General features: G+C 37.1%; 3 protein-coding genes across 8 annotated transcripts in view; 1 reads left to right on the forward strand and 2 right to left on the reverse strand.

The window, feature by feature from the left end:
* LOC145963337 (uncharacterized) overlaps positions 1–17,599 on the forward strand; it is a 92,790-nt gene extending 75,191 nt beyond the window's left edge. For 2 of the 5 annotated variants that reach the window (XM_083085174.1, XM_083085173.1), the window contains 3 exons: positions 15,300–15,544; positions 16,144–16,952; positions 17,113–17,599. In XM_083085174.1, the coding sequence (XP_082941300.1) occupies positions 15,377–15,544; positions 16,144–16,952; positions 17,113–17,599 (1,464 nt within the window). In that variant the 5' untranslated portion in view covers positions 15,300–15,376. Of the gene's footprint in view, positions 1–14,202; positions 14,434–14,529; positions 15,056–15,299; positions 15,545–16,143; positions 16,953–17,112 lie in introns of those variants that run through there. The other 3 variants (XM_083085176.1, XM_083085172.1, XM_083085175.1) reach the window with 3 other exon arrangements.
* Positions 140–9,655, reverse strand: LOC145963335 (outer dynein arm-docking complex subunit 4). Its single transcript, XM_083085168.1, has 6 exons — positions 9,564–9,655; positions 6,350–6,607; positions 4,641–4,907; positions 3,730–4,367; positions 1,213–1,530; positions 140–768 (listed from the first exon to the last, which is right to left on the reverse strand). Exons 2-6 carry the CDS (start codon positions 6,535–6,537, stop codon positions 335–337), a joined length of 1,845 nt encoding a protein of 614 aa, XP_082941294.1. The 5' UTR covers positions 6,538–6,607; positions 9,564–9,655; the 3' UTR covers positions 140–334.
* Positions 9,504–14,265, reverse strand: LOC145963336 (outer dynein arm-docking complex subunit 4). Of its 2 annotated transcripts, none has more exons than XM_083085170.1 (7): positions 14,056–14,263; positions 13,699–13,948; positions 13,093–13,368; positions 11,789–12,215; positions 11,384–11,647; positions 10,608–10,878; positions 9,504–9,981 (listed from the first exon to the last, which is right to left on the reverse strand). In XM_083085170.1, exons 2-7 carry the CDS (start codon positions 13,931–13,933, stop codon positions 9,625–9,627), a joined length of 1,830 nt encoding a protein of 609 aa, XP_082941296.1. In that variant the 5' UTR covers positions 13,934–13,948; positions 14,056–14,263; the 3' UTR covers positions 9,504–9,624. The 2 variants fall into 2 exon arrangements, with proteins under 2 accessions (XP_082941296.1, XP_082941297.1); XM_083085171.1 differs by having other exon boundaries at positions 9,864–9,977; positions 14,056–14,265.
* Positions 17,600–24,028: the final 6,429 nt, after the last annotated feature.

Raw genomic sequence — 24,028 nt, forward strand, 5'->3', positions numbered from 1 at the left:
CGATACATTTGGAACCAGTAAATGAAGCATGATTCGATGCAAACATCGGATGCACGCTATGCAATCAGACGCGGTTCGTAGATGGGAAAAAAATGCGCAATCAACGCGCTGTCGCAATTCATTGATAGCAAGTCACAAATTGCGCGTTTTCACTTCATCTTTAATTTATTATGTGTTGTGAATTTTGTAGATTACATTTAAAAAAAATAGAAATTTAAGATTTTTTTATCACGCTTAAATCGCTTCGTGCTTGTAATAGCTGGCTCTCTCCTCTTTATTCTTCTCTCTCTCGTCGTAACATAATTTTAAACTCTCCTTCTGAATTTTAGCGAGTTTAGCTTCGAACGGATACTGAATCGAAAAATGCTTCACGGACGAAAGACTCTTCTTCGTCGCCCTGTTCATGTGTTTTATGGGATCCGTACGATGTTCGAGCGATTTGATCCGACCTATCAAGGGTACACCCTCCGTTCTCGCAGGATTTCGTGATCCTGATTGTCTTGCATTCAACTCGTCCGTTATTTGTCTCGACGTTATTAGAACACGTTTCAATTGATTGTTCTAAAGAGGCCAATGTTTTCTCCTCGTCGATGAAATGTTTAGACCCTATGTAGCACGTTCTGAAGGTCGTATGTGACTCGCGTGATAAAAGTTCCACCAATTCGTCGTTCAGCTTCGAAATGTCCGTACGAGACTCGATCACGTACGTCAAATTAGTTCTTTTGCTTCTGAAAGATCTCGCACTGTCCAATGAACTTGACTCGTCATCTGCATTTTCGATTGAAATTTGAAGATTCTTTTTTATTCAAGAGTAATTTGTATATTTTGAAAAGAAATATGCGACATACAGAGTAAAATAAATTTAGTATTTAATAAAATAAATTAGCATTTACTAAATAAATAGCATTTAATAAAATAAATCTAGTATCTTATTTAATAAAACAAATAAAACATTTATACTAACTTTGTAGAATAATACGATGAATTTTAAAATTTCATTTAAAGTCCAGCTTATACATTATACAAATAATAAAACTCACTGTTCTTTAAATAAATATATTTTTTAGCTTCCCGTTATATTTGTTTGAATCAACGGATCTACCAATGGATTATTTTTACGCTTTATATTTTTTTAAATTAAAATATTTTTTAATAGAATCTCTACAAATACAGAGCTCGGTGTATCTCCCTATCTTAAAAAGTCTCCGATACCTATTTCACATCGATCGGGGATTTCGTTCTTCAGGCAGTCGGAATAAAAGGACGGTATTAAAGCGTCGTTGCCCTTGTCGGTCGACGTTCTCCTAATTCTCGAAGTTGTTATCTCTTCGTTTCCCTCGGATAGTCCGGTCTTTTCGCTCCGTGGCGATAACCTTCGAAGAGCACCCTTTAAGCATCGATCCTCACCTAACGTGACTTCGCGCAGAGCACGATTCAGCTGTTCGATTAGATCTCGGATGTAAGACAGCGTCGGGGTGTCACCCTCCTCCTCACTAATCTTCGCGGCGACCCGTAGCTCTTCGAGCGCCTCTGTGCAAACCAGAGCTCATCTTAGGGATAGTCATGCATGGAGATCTCTTTCCATAATTTTGCATTCACATACATAAATTCATGCTAGTTTACACACATGGCGGATGAATCCATCCGCTTCTTATATAAATTACTGCACGATATTGGATGGAAATATTCAGATATACAGGGTGAGCCATTTTAATTAACGCACGCAATTATTTCGGAAATAAAGCATTTTAGAGAAAAATGTTTCAGACAAAAGTTTTATGGTTTCGAGGGGGCCATAAGATGGTATCATTGGTTTGACCTTGAAGAGTTATTTGAAGGTCACATGAAGGTCACCTTCAATTTCTTAAATGGAACCTACTATTTGTCATTACATATTCTTGTAGCTTATCTCGAGGGCTTTCCAAAACACTATAATTAAGTACCTTTTCGTTAAGTACTTTTTGAGTTATGAGGCTTGAAATAATTTCTTAATTTTACATAAACCGTAAAATATCTTGTAAAATATTCATTTTTCGATTATCTTATCTTAATACTTTTATGTACAAAATAATGAGAGGAATCAATTGGTGTAAAGAAAACACATAGTTGTTTTTAAGAAAAAATATGGAATTGTTAATTGCAAATTATATATTTTTTCTTCAAAACAACTATGTGTTTTCTTTACACCAGTTGATTCCTCTCATTATTTTGTACGTAAAAGTATTAAGGTAAGATAATCGAAAAATGAATATTTTACAAGATATTTTACGGTTTATGTAAAATTAAGAAATTATTTCAAGCCTCATAACTCAAAAAGTACTTAACAAAAAGGTACTTAATTATAGTGTTTTGGAAAGTTCTCGAGATAAGCTACAAGAATATGCAATGACAAATAGTAGGTTCCACTTAAGAAATTGAAGGTGACCTTCATGTGACCTTCAAATAACTCTTCAAGGTCAAACCAATGATACCATCTTATGGCCCCCTCGAAACCATAAAACTTTTGTCTGAAACATTTTTCTCTAAAATGCTTTGTTTCCGAAATAATTTCGTGCGTTAATTAAAATGGCTCACCCTGTATATTGAATCAAGGGGGATTCTTCAGATTTTTCTAAAATATATACATACATTTCTAAAAATATATATCATGTTTTTTTCCACAATTTTCGTCAAAATGAACAGGTCTGTGAAAAGTGTTTACTGCTAATGGTGTATAAATTTATATATAATTCTATTCTACTCTATACAGGGTGTCAGGAAATTTTTCGCAGTCCCGAAGTGTGAAGGTAGATTGGCTTAAATTAAGAAGGAAGGTCTTATACTATTTTGCGATATTTGCAATAATTAACGAACAATTAATTAAAGAAGATCGGCCAATGCGCGTGGCTAGAAGAGCCTTCGCCGCGCGCCTACACACTCATCGCTCCTCCCCTCCCCAATCACCGTCTCGCCGCGCGCCGCCATTATGTTACAGTGAGACCGCCTTCACTGCCACGCACTTCTAGCCACGCGCATTGGCCGATCTTCTTTAATTAATTTTTCGTTAATTATTGCAAATATCGCAAAATAGTATAGGACCTTTCTTCTTAATTTGAGCCAATCTACCTTCACACTTCGGGACTGCGAAAAATTTCCTGACACCCTGTATAATTGTCAGTTACAAGTTGCAAACAATTACATTTCTGTAGATATTTTTAAATTTGAAAAGTTTAAATTATTCATACGTTGTTTACAGTCCACAATTTCATATTTTTTCACAGACACAGGAAAATAAAAATGCCTCATGATAAAAATGTCAACGTATATATATCAGAATATGTAGAGGAAAGCGTTATATTTTTCACTTTGCTCCTCTTCTCTTCTTCCCTCTCGTTTTTACAGCTTAACCATATATTTCTGATATAACGAGATATTTTAGATATTTCCCGACCAGTTCAGATAACGTAAAACTGCGGAGCAGTGCGCGGTATTTTTTCAAAGAGCTAAAAATGACGCAGAGTGTAACGCGATATTTAAAAAAAATTCGGAAAAAAGTTAAAGATTAGTTTAAAAAGTTCCTCTAAAATTCCGAGAGGACAGAACGCGATATTTTGGCAACGTCGGCGCGTCACGGTTTTGCCAGGATTTTGCGAGGGAGAACTCGTTTAGCCGAGAAATTCAGCCAGGGGTAAAAACAAGGGACGTTTTCGGAGGGACTCGGGGCGACAGTTTGAGAAATGGAGTCATCACCGGCGAAACGACCCAACGTCGCCAGGCACTGCGCCCGTAATAGACCGGCATGGAAGGTCCACTTGTTCGAATTCGCCTCTTCCGCGCACTCCCGACACTGCAGTGCCTTGCGCAGCGCCTCGACGTACTTCCCCGTCTCCAAATGGCAGCGCCCGATCTCGTGGTGCACCCAGGCTCGCAGCACCGGATGTTCGATGGAAATGGACAGATTTTCCCAGGCGCGAGCGGCGGCCTCCAGATGACCAAAGTTGAGATGCACCCTGCCGAGAGTCACGAGAGCTTCCGATAAGAGAACGATGTCCCTGGTGCTTTTCGCCAGCTGAACCATCATGGCGACGTTGCTGCAAGCTCGATCGTGCCTTCCCAAGGCTGTGTGGATCAGAGATAAATATTGGTACGCTGGTATTGCGTATCGACGAGGATCTTCCAGACCGGAGGACAACGTCAGCAGATCCTCGGCGAGTCTCAACGAGGTCTTCATCTGGCCGGCGTTGAAAGTGGCTTTCAAATTCTTTAGCATGGCGTTGGCACGATTATTTATGTGCTTTAATATCATTCTGGATCGAGTTAGTTGGGAGGTCAACGATCCTAGCGCGGGAGAAGGTTTCTGGCAGGTCCTCTTGCGAATATCGAGATATCTAAAATGAATTAAATTAAATTGAATTTCTTTCGAGCTTTAATATTCTAATTTTAATTTTATATTTTAGTTTAATCGTGAGATTTAGTTACTAAAAAGGAAAAGAGAAATTTAATCTTGAATCTCGAAAGATTGCAAAATCAACTTTAGGTTTCAAAAGGACAAGTGGATCTTTGAAGTTAAAATTAGTAATAAAGTTCGCTCTCGTCGCGATTTGGAAGCACTCTGTAGCTATCATTTACGTTAGTTACAAGCAAGTTAATTCTACACCTACTTGAAAATATCGGGGCTAATCGATAGATTATTACAAGACTTCGAGACATCGCGTGCTTTGAGCGCCGAGCTCTCGGGAACTGAAATCTTCAAGATTGCATCGTGTCTCGCACTCGCAACTTCACCAAGCTTCATCGAGCTCTTCTCCGGATGATTCCAAGAGTTTATCACGGCCGCGGTGCGTCGTGCAGCCACGCTGTGACTGCTGTCGTGTGGACAGACGGTGGCTGCTCGATGGTACAGCACTAATGCTGATTCATATTCGCCACTGTGCATTTTATACGAGTGAAATTTTAGATTCTCATTATTTATTCTGAGAGCATCAAGCTCTTATTAAACTTTTACGTTCATCTATAGATGAATTAATATAATATTTGAGCTCGAAATTTTACTTTATAAAATTATTATATTATTAATAAATTTTGCTATATTAAAGTAGAATTTATAATAATTATTATTTAAAAGAAATATATAAAAAAAAATGCAGCATATTTTATATATGTATTACATAAATTATATTTAAAATAATAAATTAATTATATTTAAAATATAATTTAATAAGAGAGATATTTAATATAATTCTTCATTCAAAAATCGAATTTTCTAAGAAAAAAGCACTACAACATTTACAATTATGAGATTATAAAAGATATTGTCTTATTGATAGTGGAATTAACTCTCAAATTACTTGAAGATTTTTTTATTGAAGAGAGAGAAAAAAAATATATATATATTTATTTCTTTATTTATTTGCGGAATTGAAACATTCATGACTATTCACAAGAAACTAAGTATAGGTTGTTTGTAAAACGATATTCTCATCGAATGTTTCTTTCAAAGAAATGATGTATTGGCAACATTTCCGATATTCCCCATGACCTATTTCTCGCAGCGGCCAAATTGCTTGTACTTTGACAATAATGATCGGTTATTTTTTGTAGCAGATTTTAAATTTGAAATGTTTAATACGGCAAAATTATATTTGCAACATTTTGTCGATAGCAAATTTGTCTTTCTGTAATCTTTCACATAATCCGATAAAAGCTTTCACAGTTAACGGAAATATAATAAAACGAAATACAATATGAATATCTAATCAAAGAAAGAGAGATTTCCATTTTAATTAAAAGTATTAATTGAACGAACGCTTTAATCATTAATTCATTCAAATGCATTTGAGAAATATTTTAATGTAATATTTAAAATAGAAAATTCTCCAACTTTTTACATAGAAACTTTTTCACTTCATTTATACGTACACGTCGATCAATCTACATCCGTTTAAAATATTGACATTTTTGACATAACTAAGATAATAGGATTCATGCATCCAGATCAAATTTCCAGTTGAAAATTACAAACGTCAAACAGCACAATAGGCTTTCCTCTCTTATTGTTACATGCATTCACGATCTGATACAATTGAGAATTCTTTCATATAACGGCATAAAAGTACTATCAGAAAAACGGTTAATTTAGGTTTCCATAAGAAAGGGAAAAAAAAGAGAATTAACGGGTTAATGCACTTTCGATGTAACCCCAAAAATAGCGACCCACCCTGGAATTATCCGAATAACGTGGACTCTCGAGACTAGCGTCACGCTCGCGTCAAATTAATCGAACTAATCAAAAGTTATATGAAGCGGGACGCGAGATTATAATATCGTTCCCATCTACTTAATATCATTAAACAGATATCGATTATGTTACCCTTGGTACAAATCATCCGCTTGACGATGTAGAGCCTGCGCATACTGCCGGTTATTTTCGCGCGACAATCTTGAAATGCTCGGCTTTATCTGAAGACGCGCACGACTCTCCGCATTTTCCACGGTCCGTTTGGTGACATCGAGATCACGCGCGTCGACGTTAAGCTCCCATCTGCCAGAAGTAGCCATTCATACCGCCAGTAGTAAGCTTCTCTCTTCGATCGGAGATATCCACGATTTGTCTTTCGGTCGGAAGTAACTATCGCAACCAATTTCACTCATTCAAATCGATTTCTCGTACAATATACTATAAATTCATGAAGTAGGAGTAAGGAGATGTGAGGTCTGTTTTTTATTCTTGCATTAGACTGAACTAGAACTGAACTTGCACTGGCACTGAATCAGTGCAAGCGAGAATTAAAAGTATAGGCAGGAATAAAAAACACTCGAGATGTAAGAGTGCAACATGGCGTCCAATATTATAAATATTTCAAATAAAATTATGAAAATGTTTATATTATAAATTTGGATAAATTTTAATTTTTATAATTTTCTTATAAATTTTTAACACCAATTGCGTTATTTTTTTACCAATTTAAAAAACAAATCTTACATAGATTGAAAGTGGCAATGAAAAGTGTTTCGTGTAGGGCCAGGTTTGCTGAATGGAATAGTTTATATCTTGTCGCCTTGAAATTGTATGTAAATGACAGATGGTGACATCATGGCACATCAATGACACATGGTGGAAAAGATTGAAAATTATTACTGTTAAAAATTATTTATATAGTCTAATATTAATAATTATTTATATAGTAAAGTCTCCTTACTTTTACTTCATGTATAAACTGTTCGTGACAAAAATATTATATTAATTAATTAATTACATTTATTAATTTATTATTAATTTATTATTTAATTTATTAATTTATTATTAATTTATTATTACACAATAATTATTATACAATAAATTTCTTCAAAATTAAGTTTCTAGTTTAAATAGAGGAAATGTTTTGCATAGAAAGATAATGTTATAAAATAAAATTTTATTAACGTGTGTATATATTTTATAAAATAAATATGATTCTTTTAAAAGAAATAAATTTTTTGAAAAAAAAAGATAAAAAAGATATATATCATGAAGACTAGTGTAACTGCGAAGGCTTCCAATAAACACGTTGTGTATACGAGAAATAATCTATCTTCATAAATTTCATATCTGCGTAAAGCACATTATGTTGCATGTACTTTGCTTCTCGAGTGATCTTGGCTATCCGTCTTGTGTTATTCTCGACGCAGTTTCAGAAAAATGTCGCACAGAAGGTACATACGACATGTTTCTCTTATATCGATCATATGTCAGAGTTCTATATCTCGGAAGGTTCTTATTAAATTCCGAAATACGCAATTATAAAAATACATATTTCATCTATTACATTAAATGATTAAATTTACTCCCTCTTGTTTACTTAATTAATTATTATTTTGTTCCCAAGAGCATGGTTGCTAATTAATTATTCTCGCCAATTAAGTCAGTGTACTGTTACGATAAAACGATACCGGAGAATTTGACCGAATGGGGTGGAAAAACCGAGAAGAGAGTGAGATTGGAATTTTAGGCGACGGTAACGACTGAAAAAAAAAAGAAAGGAAAGAAAAGAGATTTTAAACCGAAGTGTCGACGCGGTAAAAAGATTTCCGCTACGACGCTTCCGGTAGCTCTCCGGCCAGAAAGTTACGCAACTCGGGTTGAAGAGGCGCGATGTCATTATTGAAAAACGACCGTATGTCACGGTGAAATGGACGTCACCAGATTGGAATGCATTACGAGAGACGATGATGCACGACGAATAAAACGAGAAATCATCATATAAACGATCATGATTAAAATATTGATTTTAAAATAGCGGACTGCGATATTGATTTCTTAGAATTCTTAATGTAGTGGTGACGCGATCAAAACCCTGGTCTATTTAATCGACAGCGCAATTTCAAGGTTTAATCTTTTTAAATCGCGACAGAGATTTAAAAAATAATCGCTAGATAAATTTATTTTCGCGAATATTAAAAAATAAGCATATACAGGGTGTCCCAGACCACCCGTACACCCCTTTTAAAATGAAAATAAATGGCTTTTATAAAAAATCGCGAACAATTTTTAAGTAAATCGGGTACGCTCTATCAAATGGTGATATTTTCAACTTTTGATTCCGACCGGAAATACGCCATCCGGATTGGAAGTTGAATTTTTTTAGGGGAACATGGTACATTTTATTACAGATTCGAATTGTACGTGAAAAAATAAGAAACTTTTGTATCAAACGTTTTTTCTGAAAGTGCCTCTGTCAATCTTAACATTTGAAGTTCATTATTTCATCACAGTTACTTTCAAGGTCAATTTTAAGATTGACAGAGGCACTTTTAGAAAAAACGTTTGATACAAAAGTTTCTTATTTTTTCACGTACAATTCGAATCTGTAATAAAAAGTACCATGTTCTCGTAAAAAAAATTCAACATCCGATCCGGATGGCGTATTTCTGGTCGGAATTAAAAGTTGAAAATATCACCATTTGATAGAGCGTACCCGATTTACTTAAAAATTGTTCGCGATTTTTTATAAAAACCATTTATTTTCATTTTAAAAGGGGTGTACGGATGGTCTGGGACACCCTGTATATTAAATAAAACAAAAGAAAAAATAATTTTCGATCTTTTTACATTAAATATAATTCCAAATTTCTTCAATACAATTTTCAAAAATTTTCGCGATTGAAGTTGCAAAGAAGAGCTATTTTAATTAGTATGTTTTATAAATTTACAATTATATACGGAATACAATGTTAAAGAAATTTTGTTGCAATCAAAATTACATATATTATTAAGACTTTGCTTTCAAAGGAAATTTTTGTCGATTATGCTTAACAAGATATATCATGATTAACATATGGGGGAAAATGATTCTCTTTGTTGTGTTCGAAAAAAATTATTCTTTGTTAAACTGTGTATTTTCTTTGTTAAAAGAGTAGAATTTAAAAAAATGTGAATTCTTTAAATAAGCTGTCTTCCTTTAGTAAGAAATAAAAACTACAAATAATTTGTGCGACAAAATCTATAGTTTTTAATAGCCTCCGCAAACAGAACGAATAAATTAATAAATGGTTAATCGATTTTTATTGGCAAAAGTGTCTCGATTATTCAGTAACAATTTACTCACAATGAAAAATACCGGGCGGACAATGCAACGAAAATATTCGCGTTTTCTCGTCGAGAATTGATCATCCGAATTCCTCGAAATTCACGTATCCCGGTCGCTTGAGAAACGGGGCGTACTGCTTCAACAGAGCGATCCTGGCGTCCCTTTCCGGGTCCTTCGGCGGGCTGGGCAATATGGTCCTTCGCATGGAGGGCATTTTGAACTTTCGATCGATCGGCTTGTAGCCGGGCATGACGGAAAGTCGTCTCTTGGCAGGCACAACGTCCATACGCCGCCACAGAAAGTCCACCTCCTCCTTCATCTCCTTTGGCATCAGCTCGAGGATAAGCTGCTGCCTGGCGGTGACGTCGTCAAAGTCGCCGATCCGTTCCACGTCCAGCTCGTCTACAGCTTTTATGGCCCTTTCATAGAAATCTATCTGGAAACGTTATGAGATCTTGAATTAACTCTATAAACGGGAAATACCTTTCCCTACATCAATGACTCGATTGTGTCGTGCTTTGACACAGAGAATCGTTTGTCTTTACAAAAGACAGAAAGTACTTTTTGAAAAGCGCTTTACGATATGAAAAAAATTCTGACGGGCCAGGAATAGCAAATGACAAGAATGCGTTTGAATAAAAAGAAGAAAGAAATTCATCAATGATGTTAATGTTCAAAGAAATATGACGAAAGCGCAAAACTGTGCCGAGAAAATCACATTTTGCTCTGTTAACAGACATAACGTGACTCACGAATGTAATTCGCGCAAAACATTATCCATTAAAAAATTCAAATTGCAAAGACGCGCGTTGCTCCAAAGAGAGTAAAAATTAATGCAAATTGTGCTCAATATTGCGGTCGAATAAAAGATCTTGTCAAGATTGCAAACGAATCGGGGTTACTTGCCACTTTTCGAGATATCTTTCTAGAGGCGCGCCGCAGACTAATTTTAAGTGATATGTAATCTGGTATCGATCGCAATAGGATAAATTCGACCGCGAAGCGGACGAGCTATTACGAGCTATTACGTGTTGTCGCGAAATTGTGGGATTTTATTTTTACCAGATAATCGATACCGAGCTTTCTGGCGCACGCGAGCGCTAAAACCGCCGCGTCTCTCGCCTCGTTCCGATTATTCTGATGAATCTCTATCCGCAGTATCAGGTGATCGACGTTCAGGACCCACTCCTCGCAGCCCATCTCCTGGGCTATGTCGCGGCCCTTCTTCGCGTAGAATCTGGCCAGGTCGAAGCGGTGAATGTCGATGAGAAACTTGCAAAATTCATGATGCAGCCAGGCGAGCTCGAGAGGCGCGGATGCCATGGCTAATCTCCTGCTCTCGCAAATATTGAAAGCATTTTCAAAATGTCAATCAATTAAATGAAAATTATTACGGCGGATTAATTGCATGCATTTATTATTAATTATAACCAGAAATTTTACGCATAAATTATATATTTATAGTGTTCATAAATATATGTCATATATATTTATATTATAATTGCATAAATCATTATTATAATTATATATGCTATAAAAAGAAAGGTAAAATGTTATTTTAAATTATTTGGAAAAGAAATACGAGCTAATGAAAAATATATGCAAACAAAATAAAATTTACAAAATAAAATTTAATTTATTTATTTATTGAAACAAATAAAATTAAATTAAAAAAATATAAAATTAGAGAAATTAATATTTCGGAAAAATCAATGTTGCATGATAAATAAAATATACACGTGTAATTCTGTTTGTATATAAAACTTGCACAAGGGATTTATCAGATATTCTAATATATTCTCCTCAAAAGGAGTTGCTCTTATGAATAAATTATACACCTGCGAAACATCTTTAGCGTCTCCTTTGGATTCACAGTCGGCATCCACGCGAGATCGCTGTCTCGTGGCAATATCGCGACTCGTATTCCCAAGTGATGTTTCAAATATCTCGTCTTCAGTTCCTCGTTGTCCAGACTCGTCAAATTACGCGTGTCGACGTACACCCATGCTACCATTTTATACAGCGTGTCTAGGCACTTTTGCTTCAGGGGAAACATCTTGTTCGAGTACGAGTCGAATTTATTCTTAATGCGATCGGCGAGTCTGATGAAAGAAATAAAAAGAAACGAAACTTTGTAAACTGAATTACAAAGTTTTATCAAAACTTTATGTTCCGATTTCAACAAGAAGAAATATTGCACGCATATCGATAATTCATTGATTGATTCAGATGCTACTGCTGACTTGAAAAAGCTAGGATAATCCTTGTTGATCCTCGCGACGTGCATGCGACGCAACAGAAAATCCGCTTCCACGACAATGAGGTTCCTGCGCAATTTTCGCTCGCGTTCAATCATCATTTTGTGCCCTTTCGGAATCTTTCGTCGCTGGAAGAGCAGAATGTAAAGCGGTCGTCTCATTCGAAGAAGTTCCTGCAGATTCATCGCGTTTCGATGGCACGTACTTGCGAGAGCGAGTAGCTCGGCAGTCGAGATCTTATTAGGCGAAGCCACGGTTTCCGGATGGCTCACAATCTCTTCGAGAAAATTCTTATCGGTCGTCAAGTAACCCATATCCATTTTCGCTATGACGTGTTGCAGTCTTTTTATCCGCGCTTGACGTTGCACTTCCGGATCGTTTACTTTAAATCTTGCCTGATCCTTCTCGATACCTACAATTAAAGCCAATCTAGCCACTTGATCGATAGACAATTTTTTTTAGCGAGATATTTAATAAATAAATTTATTAGAAGGACGTGATTATTTTTCTGAGAATTATAGAACTTAAGGGGATCCTAAAGCCGCCTGTTTTATCGACAAAAACGCCGTAATTTTTGGAAGTGTGCCATTTTTTATTGCCTGTATAGAATTAAAAATCCTTCTCCAGAATTGAAGTATACACGCAAATGGACACGTGAAAACTTTATATAGTATGAGATTTTATATTGAGAAAGAAAATAAGTATGATACATTTTTATTTATCGACTTCTTAAATCAACATGGCGTCTCAAAGCTGTCAACTTGTACAAATATTAGCTTCTTATGAAAGTTTTATAGCTTTTATGCATAAAACTGTAGTTTTTACGATTGTGTACTGCACCGTAGAACATTGTCGAACTATAAAAACTTAATTTAATTGCCTAATTAATAAATGGCATTCTTCCGAAAATTTCAGTCCGTATGTACCTGAAATATTGGTAAAGTAGAGTGGAAAAAGCAGTGCATCTTTTTTATAAATAACGTGATAGAAAGAAATACGGGATGAGGATTAGATGAGGGCGCTGTAATCATGTAAGAGTTCGCCGTTCAGTTTAGGATCCCCTTAAATATATTATCTTATATTCGCTTCATAATTACTTGGATTAATTTTACGGTGGTAAAATAAGATTTGACAACCAAAATGTTTTCTTTATTCCATCGAAAGATGGGATCTCTTCTCATAAAAATCAGAGAGTTGTTTTACAAGATGATTATTTTCTCACCTTATCGTGGCTTGAGCATGAACAGCGACGATATCGGCGAGATTTATTCTAAGCACACGGTACACACCTTCGAACTCGTCTTCCTCCACCTCAAGCTTGCCTATCAGAAGCTCACGGTGCTCGCACAACCGCCGTATCCACGGATACAATAAGAACAAAGCCATAGGCGACGTATTCCGGCCGATACAATCTTCAATAGTCTCGTTCGCCTGATAGACGCCGTGCTCAAAGGTCATCCCATGTCGTCGCATGCCTTCGTAGGCGTGAGCCAGGCTGGGACCGAACTCACCGGTCTGGAAAAGCGCCTCCATCCGCACCTGTCGCGCTTTGTAATGACCGGGATCTGCAGGCGAGATACGAGCGCAGAGATCAAGCGACCGCTATTTTATCAAGCGAAAGACTGTTAATCGACGCTGCGCTTAAGCGAGTTTATCTCTGGCACGGGTCTTTACAGAATAAACACGTTATTTGAAGATTAAACAAGAAGTGAAGAAGAAAAATTCCGAATATATTGGATGCGAGTTAATATCATAAATATAACAGGTAGAAATAAAATAAATAGAAATAATGAGGATAATTGCAAAATAAAGCATATCAGGAAAACAGAGAAAGAGAACAAAAAGCTCCCCCTTTTATGTCGTTTTGCAATTCACAAAGTTTCTTGCAATCGTACCTATTTTCATACATTTCTCCGACACTTTTTCCGCAGCAACGTATCTCGTGTATTTGATGAGCGCTCTACAGAGGCCGATTAACGTTCTAAGGTCCTCGGCCAGTTTAGATGCTTTTTCATAATAATCTATGGCCAAGGGATATCTGCCCAGACTGGCCAGTCGATAGCCCCATTCACGATAAAGAATGGCCTCCCTGAAGACTTCGGGAACTTCTTCCCTCCTTGACACTGACATTACGATTTATTGAATCTTTTCAAGGAGAAAAAGAGACAATTCATGCATGGCATATTACCAAAAATTAATATTGTTCCGAGAATAGTAATTCAAAGTAGAGGAAGAATAAATTATCAACTTACTTATATCTCTCTTTTTTTAAACAATAAATTTTTCTGGTAAAATATCGAGACTAAGTATTTTATAGGATTATTTTTCACATGATTGCTTTTTTTATGTAATTATCATTTTTTTAAATCACATTTACATAATTCGCTGGATATATTATATTACAATTTTTGACATTAGGTGACATCCAGGCATGGAAAATGAATGAAATATACGGTATGAAGATAGACGTATGTGAGCGAGAATATACGATTATATATGATTCTGATTTTCGCTAAATTCCAAAATGTTCGGCGTGGAATATAATTTAATACAAAGCATAATGTGTTAAATTCCATTTGTTTCTACATATTTACGGATTTACATCAGTAGATAATAGTACAGTATGTCAGGTGAACTATTTAATGACTCTATTGAATCGATCAGCAATGATATTGAAATGTATATATCAAAATATTCGAAATTATAATTATTTCTTTTCACGTTAGGAAATATACGTCACTCTCAAAAGCGAAATTTGAAACGCGTATTCACAATGATGTCGTTTTTAAAAAGCAACATCGAAGATGATTGCTATTCACGAAACCAGGTCGCTTCTCTCCTCGCTTTTCTCTCGTTGAAAAACCACTGTTGGAATCTCGTCCGTTTCAATACCGCGTTATACTTTATACGCGATGACAATTAATACCGCAAAAGCCACTACGTTGCAGTATATTTAGGAATGAAAACGGAGACTACAACTACGGCCTGATTCTCGACAATTGCGAAGAAACTCGGGTGCAAGAATTTTTTAGTTATCTCACTTTAAATCTCAAAGAGAATATTCAACAGGATATCTTACATTTCTTGAGATTTTGCGGTATTCATGAAAATTATTAAGTAAGGAATTTCTTATTGCTTATCGTTAGACACCGCTTAACACTACAAAATATGCAAGACTAAAAAATGTTGAAGAAGTTTCTGAAACCAAGCGTTCAGCGAAACACGATAGAATCTCCTTTTCTTTTAAAGATGGTATACTTATTCTTATCAATGTTATATATCTCATTAAAGTAATCATGATGATGATATATCTCTCTCTTTTACTCATTCAACCTTCCCCTCTTAACTCCTCCAAGTCCCTCAACCATTTCTCGCCCTCTTCCCCCAATACTTCCTCTCCTCATCCTAAACATTCCTCCCATGCTCCCACGTTTCCTCTTTTCTTTATTAAAGTAATTATTATCACTATGATTGACAGAAGACGTTACATTTTCAGAGTCCCGCAAAGCAATCAAGACGAATCATTCTTGTAAACGCGGACCATCGGGTTAGAGGTGTCCTCGAGATGCGGTGATGGCTTTGTTGTATAGGTTCGCGCAGCTGCACGATCGCAGTGGCACGCGGGTCTTCTCCTTCGTCGTCACTAGGACCGTCGTGCGCGATCCTGACAGGGACGTCACGAGCAAGGAACTAGTATGCGGTTTCCAGAGATGGGCCGTCGCTTTCTCGCGCGGAGAAAAGGTAACTCGATCTAGTCCATTAAGGCGATCCCTTAATCCATCTATTTTATCGACAAAACACTGTAATTTTTGAGCATGTGCCATTTTTTATTGCCTACATAGAATTAAAAATCCTTCTCTACGGTTGAAGTATAGATGCAAACGGACACGGGGAAGCCGATTATATACTGAAAAAGAGAAAAAAGTATAAAATTATATATTTATTTATCGACTTCTTAGATCAACATGGCGTCTAAAGCTATCACCTCATAATGACATTAGCCTTGTATAAATGTTTTGTAGCTTTTATGCATAAAACAATAGCATACCCAATAGCGGACTGCACAATAAAAACTTGAGGAACTGTGAAAATTGAGTTTAGTAGTCTAATTAATAAATAGCATATGCCCAAAAATTTCGGTCCGTATGTACCTGAAATGTTGGTAAAGTAGAGTAGAAAAAGCAGTGCATCTTCTTTATAAATAAGTGATAGAGAGAGATACGGGGTGAGGATTAGATGAGGGCGCTGTAATCGTGTAAGAGTTCGCCGTTCAATGAGGGATCCCCTTAAGGCTTATTTTTCTTGACAAATTTCCAATCAACTTTTAAACCTCTCCCAAGGTCCTGGGCGTGTACCTGGTATGGCGTGGCGCATCAAGAAACCTCCGCGTGTACGTGGACTTCACGTTCACGCTGCTGAATCGGGAGCACTTCTCCATGAACGAGAGCTTCTCCGGCAAACGCGTCAAGTTCACTTACGAGGCGCCGGCCCAGGGCAACCGCAGCTACATCGCCGTGGCTGATCTCTACAGCCGTAATTTCGCCGATACAAACGGCGAGTTTCAGCTGGAGCTGTCCATGGCGAATGTGCGGACGGTATACATGACCGAGGTCAGAATGCCAACGTCGGTGTTCTCGGCCGGCCAGACGAAGCCGAGCAAGCTGGAGACTGACTACTTCGCATTCGGCGGTTTCGACTGGAATTTGGTCATCTATCCGCACGGCAAGGATACGGACGGCTCCCGCGGCCAGGACAGCCGCGTGAGCGTCTATCTCATGAGACTGTCGGGCTTCGATCATCGATGCAGGGTGAGGTACAGCCTGGCCCTGGGCGAGGGCGATCGACGAATCGACTCGGGACAGATCGAGGATATCTCGGACGCGGAGGGTTGCGGCTTCGGCTGGCACACGCGAGTCAGGTGGTCCGACATCGCTCACAAGGGCATGCTTCGCGTGTCGCTCGAGATGCTCGAGGCGAGAACCATCTGCGAGATCGCGGTGCAGGCCTTGGGTTCGTCGGTCCTGCCGGCTGCGCCCTGCTACGATCGCGACAAGCAAGCCTGGGCCATACGCGCCGATCTCAACTCGGATACCGTCAGACTGCACTTGGTGTACAAAGACATCCACAACGTGCCAAGGAATCACTTAAGGTATTGAATTACTATCTTTATTAATCGTAAAATTATATATCTATATTATATATGTAACACATAATTAAAAATGACATTAACTAAATATTAAAATAACATTTTGTAATAATCAAATATTATCAGAAAATTGAAACGAATGAAACGTTTTTCACTTGTGCAGGTACGTTAGTTGGTCGGCATACTTGCTGAGGGGCGAGGGACCAAACGTCGCGGCGATTGGACTGCCCGGCGAACCGTTCAGCCGCTACTATGTTCAAGAGTCCGCCGATGAAGGTATCATCATGGAGACTAACGTGGATATGAACGAGGTGAAGGAGAATCACTGTCCATACCTCACAGACAAGGGACAGCTGAGAATCCGGATAGAATGGAACGAGAGTCACCTGCTCTTTCAGGCGACTTATCACAAGTACGACGATGTGTGTCGCGTGCACAATCAGCAGATGCGACGCGAAATCATGTCGTTGCAGGCGGAAAATTATAGCCTCGAGCGGCAACTCTTCAGCTATCAAAAGAGTCTGGCGTACGCCCAGGCGCAACAACAGCAGCAGCAACAACAGCAGCACCCGAATCAACAACATCATTCGGTGGTGGGTCATCAGGGCCATCTAGAGCGATCGGCGTCCAGCGACACCGAATACGCTTGACAAGTGGAACTCGAGTTACCAGTGTCACCAACCCCATCAAATTGTCGATGTCAGCTGCCAGCAACGACGACGATGGCGGTGCCAGAGGACGACCAGCGAGTACACCAGAACCTAGTCAGGATAATGGATCGGCGACTGAGCAACGTGCAGTTGCAACAGCATTTCTACGAAGAACAACGGCACCGTCATCGACACAGCAACGGCAGCAGCGATGTCTCTTCGCCCAGACGGAGCATCGATCGCAACGGCCAGGAGCATCGCCGCAGCATCCTGCAGCAGCCCAGATCCAGCGTCGGTGCCAGATCCAGCAACGGAGGAAGCGTAGGCGGTGCTTATGAAAATCGCACCGGAGGCAACAACGATCGGTATGCCGGCTACTATCTGGGATACGTCGGCCAAGCGGCGCACAAGCGACGCAGGACCACATTCTGGGAGACGCTGACGGGTCTGGTGTGTTCCCTGGGCGCTCTGGCCTCCAGAGCGGCGAAGATGGCCGCTAGACGGGGCGATCCTCTCTGAGGGTACGGCCGATCGTCGAGGACTCGACGCTTTGGGATTACCGGGAGTGGGCAAACGCGCGGGAATGTAATGTGGAGCTCGTTGGAGTGTATATACAGCGCGTTCTGTCTTCTGTATATCGGTGCAATATCTCCCCCGAACGGATTTTGAGAGATATTGGGGAAAGTTACGATCAAAGGAATTGTATAATCTTGACATAAAGCCACGTGGTGTATGCAGCATTTCTTTTCCATTTATATATCTCTCTCAAAATTAAAGGAGATATATTTTCCCTTTTTTCTTAATTAAATTTTTCTTCAATTTCCCTTTTAATTTAATTCAATCGCGAGGATAATAGAAATTGAAATTAATTTGCTTTGATAGAATTGGAAGAATTTATCTGAATTGCATTTTCTTGATTCATTATCTCTTACGAGATTTTTTTACTTATATATTATATAGAAACATTTTACTATCTTTTAGAAAAACACGTTAGGGAAATATGCAACATAAAAAATGTGCCGTATATTCCACATGACCAGTTTTCATGGGAGGTACGCGAACGGGGTTTCCGTTGAATCTCTTGAATGATTCAAGAGATCACCGATTTTATGAGACAGAACGTCCCGTATAAATGTAACGCGGTAGGGAGCAAAAGAATCGAGGAAAGAGGATCGTAGGGCGAGTCTAGGGTCGTGTTCGGCTCTACACCTACGCACACGTACACACAGACACAGAGATTTACACACACACGAATCTATACACGTACACTCGCGAACACAAATCTATCTACTTGTCAATTTACTAAAGAACCTATTTTCCTCTAAAGACTTTTTTCACCTATTGTGTACATCGCCGTGGAAATAAGAGGATATGCGCGTTGGCACCTAGTCGCCAAACCAAGTAACAGTACTGTAATTATCGTAGGATATATATCAAACAGAATTAGAGTACAGTTAATGTTATATAAGCGAACAAATTCCAGAAAAAGTGAAGGAAACAGAGGGGAGAAAAAAAACAGAGGAAGCACGGACTCGTACTTTTTTCGGGAGCTCTTAAACAACCGCTTCGTATAATGCCATCGCTGCGCGATTTGAGTTCACTCAAACGCTTTAATCGACTTTGTCTCCTTCAAATTGATCTTATTACTATGAACGTTGAGAACGCCATCGTTACATAACTCTACGATTCCACTGAAATTACGTATAGATACTTAATCGAAATATCGAACCAGTTCTATTAATGAAATGACTATCCGAGAGATATATGTGGATCAATTAATGAAATTAGATTTTTTGCAAAGCTGAATCTATTTCATATTTTTATAACTAGAGATTGGCTTTGAGAGATTTGTGTCATTTTTTTCCTTATACATTGAAACAAGTTTAACTTATAAATTGATACAAAAGTTAAAATAAAATTTTTTTCTTTATATTCAAATAAATTTTTTTAAATTTCATATTTTATTGAAAAATGTAGCAAAACGAAAATATAAACTAGAATTCCAAAGTTTTTGAAATAATTTCTGACTTCAAAGATCAGAAATACGGATTTTTAAAATGAATTTCTATACATTCCTTTCTTATTCGAAATCAATCCATCGCGTACACAAAACATCACCCGACGATTAAGGCATTTAAATAAAAAAAAAAAAAACGATGGCGTCATACGCAGCCTGCAAGCACAGACTGCATCTGCCTTTCGTGGAAGGTTAAATTCATCAGGGTAAAAAAGAAAAAGAAGCGAATAAATCATTCTTCCATTTTACACGAATTTGATGTCGCGATCACGAAAACTCGCCTAATTATTTTTCCAAAGATTGTCCAAAACTTGTTCTTACTTACGCTATTACTAGGATTCCAAAAGAGGTCTTCGGCGAAGTGCATCGCGCTCTCATCGTGTCTCATCTAATTTCCTATTTGTCACGTACCGTCGAGTATTTTAGAATCAATATCTCGGTGTAAACGTTTCGCGACGTTTCGCAGCCTAATCGTGCACGCAAGCAACTGGCACCGACATAATTTCTCTCTTATTTATCAGCGATGTCGTATCTTTCGCGCCGACGAAAATTCCATCCGGAGGGAAAAAATTATTATGAAGAGACGAAGAAGTGGCATAAGATTGGAAACTCGCGGTATTTTTCTTCCTTCGCAGTCATACTTATTTCGCAGTCTCTTCATGCTGTCTCTGCAATGCGTTCGATGCAGAAATGCATTCGTAAAAATCTGCAACAGTCGACATTTTTAAATCATAGCGTTGCACGAATCGGTATTTTATTTTTGTCTCAGCTGCGGTATTATTCGGTATTATTTGACTGCCACTGAAATTTTTTTATTACGAAGAAACATACTTGAAATATACATCTGACGTAGCGTGAATTTTTTCTTCGATTTCGTGTTTTCTCAGATGCGACATTAGCATTTATTCTCTTATCCGTAGAATGAAATTTCGTGCGCTGTAATTAAATAATTTTGCGTCGACATTTCCATCTTATCTTAGTCCCTTGCCGCCAGAACGATGCAATAATTTTCGCTTTGCCTCACCGCGGTATTTTCTTATACATGTGAGCATCGTACGTTGCCGAAATATATAGTTATATGCGAGGCATGTACCATCCCCGCAGGTACATATGTGTATCTGCGACACCGGCAGGTAACATTTGATCGATACAATATACGCTGGATGTTCCGCGCAAATACACGTACACGTAACACATTTATAGAACAATCGAAACTGTCCTGCGTAATGTGTATGCGTATGTGTGTGCCCTTAGGTGACACGTCGCTCACATTTAGAATCTTGTCTCTCATCCATACGGCACCTGCAGCGAACGTCAGTTTAAGAGGAGAAATCGTTGACACCGGAATCGCTGGCGGCATTTTCGTGCCAGTTTTAAAATTGAAATCGAACGGCTGAATTCTCGATTGATGCATTTATTTTCGCTACTTTGAGAAAAATCCTCTTGCGTCAGAGGCTGTCTGATTTTTCATAGAGAAACAAAAGTTTTTTTAACGTAGGAGGGATTTGACGTCCTGATCAATTCCAAAGATCGATGGAATTTAATGTTGGTTTTAATATCGGAGGAAAATTTGAAACATTTTCATTGAAAGAAAAAGGAGTATTTTTCTGTGAATTATAAATTTATAATTTTAATAGAGAGAGACTTTATTCTCCCTTCTTATTGATTAGTTCTTCATATAATCATTAATTTATTTCATTTTTTTATAATTAATTTATTTCATATTTATACTCTCTAAAAGTGAATCAGTGTATTATCACTGAAAAACAGTAAATAGTCACTGATTACAGCAGTTATAATAAGTACAGCACTGTAAATCACTGTGATATTTTATTGAAAAAATCAGTTAATAATTTTGACTGTTTCAATCAGTAATATTTCTCAATATCAGTAATATTTCTTTCGTTATTGTCAGTAATATTAAACTGCAATTCATCTCTCTATTTATTTCATATAAAATTAAAAATTTTATTTATATTTACTAAATATTTATTATATTAAAAATTTTATTTTATTTATATTACATGCATATTGAACTTGTTATTTTAAATAGATAACGAACGAATAATTTTCATTAAGTCGCCAGACATTTATTTGTCCCACTTATAAGATCGATTTAATATCTGAAGCCTCTCTATTGAGAGTATCAGAAATTAAATCGAAGTAATATATCTAATTTTATCTATCGCTCTTTGCAAACTTTATATAATTCTTATGACTAAATACGAGAGAGATAGCGGTAAACGAACGGACTAGCGATTACTGGTTTTACAGTGAATTTTATTTTAACTGACCATAATCAGTGAGATATAAGATAAAATAACAAAAAAATAAGCGTTTCCACTGAAGATCAGTAAAGTACTCACTGATTCTCAGTGAAATCTTATTTTACTGTTTAAATTAGTGATATTTTTATTGATTCACTTTTAGAGAATAATTTTATAATAATATATTTAATATTTATTAATTTATAATAATATATTTTTTATAATTATTAATTTATATTTCATATTTATAAATTTATATTTCATAATTATTATAATTTATTTCATATTTTTACAAGTATTATTAATTAATTAAGTAAAATTTATATGATGCAAGAGTGTTGTGTCTGTGTTACATATTAAATTAGCCCGGTTAGTCTTGACAATGATAGTGGCAAAATACTTGATTGTACAGTCGAAAGTATTAGCAGTCTGATGCGCAGTTATATTGACGATATTGACGGTTTCGTCGAGAAGATGAATGTAATAAAAGATGTAAGGCTGCGAAAGGACCAGGCTCGCGCGCGCGCGCGCGCGCAATAGTAACAATACATCGCGCACAATCCGTGTCCTAGTACTGCAGTCAATTTCATCGGGATTATATCGGTCCTGCCCGCGTCTTAGCGACAAGATTTCCTCAGCATCCCTCGGCTGGAATGGACGCTCCGAGAAAGCGTTCCTTTCCATCCGAAAACTTTCTACTCGAACACGCGTTCGTGACAGGCGTAAATAGCAGCAGCAGCAGCAACAGCTCTGACAATCGCACTTAATCTCTTCATCAACACGATGAAGATTGAATGTTTGTTCGCCGGCGCGGATTTTCGATGCTTTCGCTTCGACATTTGAGTAGGAATTCTGTGTCTTGTGTCGCAGAAAGAGCGAGGTCAAACTGACAGCGATTGTCGAATTAAAAGACAATGTGTTAGAAAAAAATGATAAAATGTAAAATGATATGATATGTAAAATTTAACACGAAATTTTAAATTTGTGGAAATGTTTTTCTCTGGTCTAGGATTGATATTTTACGCATATAAATTCTATCAAAAATTTTTGCATGTTCTTTTTTTTGTTACTTATTTGTTTATTTATTGATATCTTTTATGTCAATTTTGATGTTATTAAATAACAAGTTCACGTCAATAATTTTTCCACGATAGATACTTCAGAAATTCAATCAAACTTGAATGGGAATACGTAATAGACGATCGCGAACAATAAGTGACGCATTTATTGCGCAGATACACGATCACGGATTTGTAAATGAAATTTCTCGTAATAGTCGCCGCGGTTCAACAGTTCAATTAAATTCAATCTCGCGAGAGGCAATGTAACAAAGCCTATCTTTTTAACCGATTATGTAATAAGATATCAAATGAAAGACATATATTTAATGCTCACAATTTGAGAAAACATCGAAATTCTAATTTAAATTTAATCGATAAAAAGATGTCAAATTACATATTCTATGAAAAACCACCTTCAAAACTCAATGTTATTTTTGCTTATGATTCAAAATATATAAAAAAATATTCATAAAATATCGATATTTTTCTGTTAAAAAACATTTGCACCAAGAGTCGAGATTCTGAACAAAATTTGCAATTTTGATAGATCTGTGTATTACTAATCACGTTTGTAACATCACTTATTTGAAGAATAGCGTAAGAAAGCGTAGACGAAACAGCTCCGGCGGACAAACATATATGCAGAAAATAATTAAAAAAAAAAAAACGCTCTAGTAATATAGCGACAGTCGCGCAGTCGCGCTTGTTAGTTTGTATGTACGAAAAAAATCGATCCGCGCGATCGATCTCCGAGTTCTTTCTCGCGTGCGTTTTATTCTACATTCATCGCGCTCGTTTACTTGCCGACACTATATTCGTTCGACACATACACACGTTATAATATATGTGTATATACGATTTTTCGATGTGTACATCGTCGTTTTACGCGCCATTGTGTCGCAGCCGATTTAACGATTCGCCGCCTAATCGATCGCGAAAATAATCGCGATTACCTCACAATCAGTTTGTGCACTTATCGATGATTTTTTTGACAAATTGCATATCAATTAATAATTTTGAAGCACTTTAGAGAAATTCTATATCGCGATTATTCCATTCTATATATCTATTTTCTGCCCTCAAA

The sequence above is a fragment of the Camponotus vicinus genome, unplaced genomic scaffold (assembly GCF_025532165.1).
Source record: "Camponotus vicinus isolate PSW18456_S1 unplaced genomic scaffold, iyCamVici1.0 SCAF_12, whole genome shotgun sequence".
Classification (NCBI taxonomy): Eukaryota; Metazoa; Arthropoda; class Insecta; order Hymenoptera; family Formicidae; genus Camponotus; species Camponotus vicinus.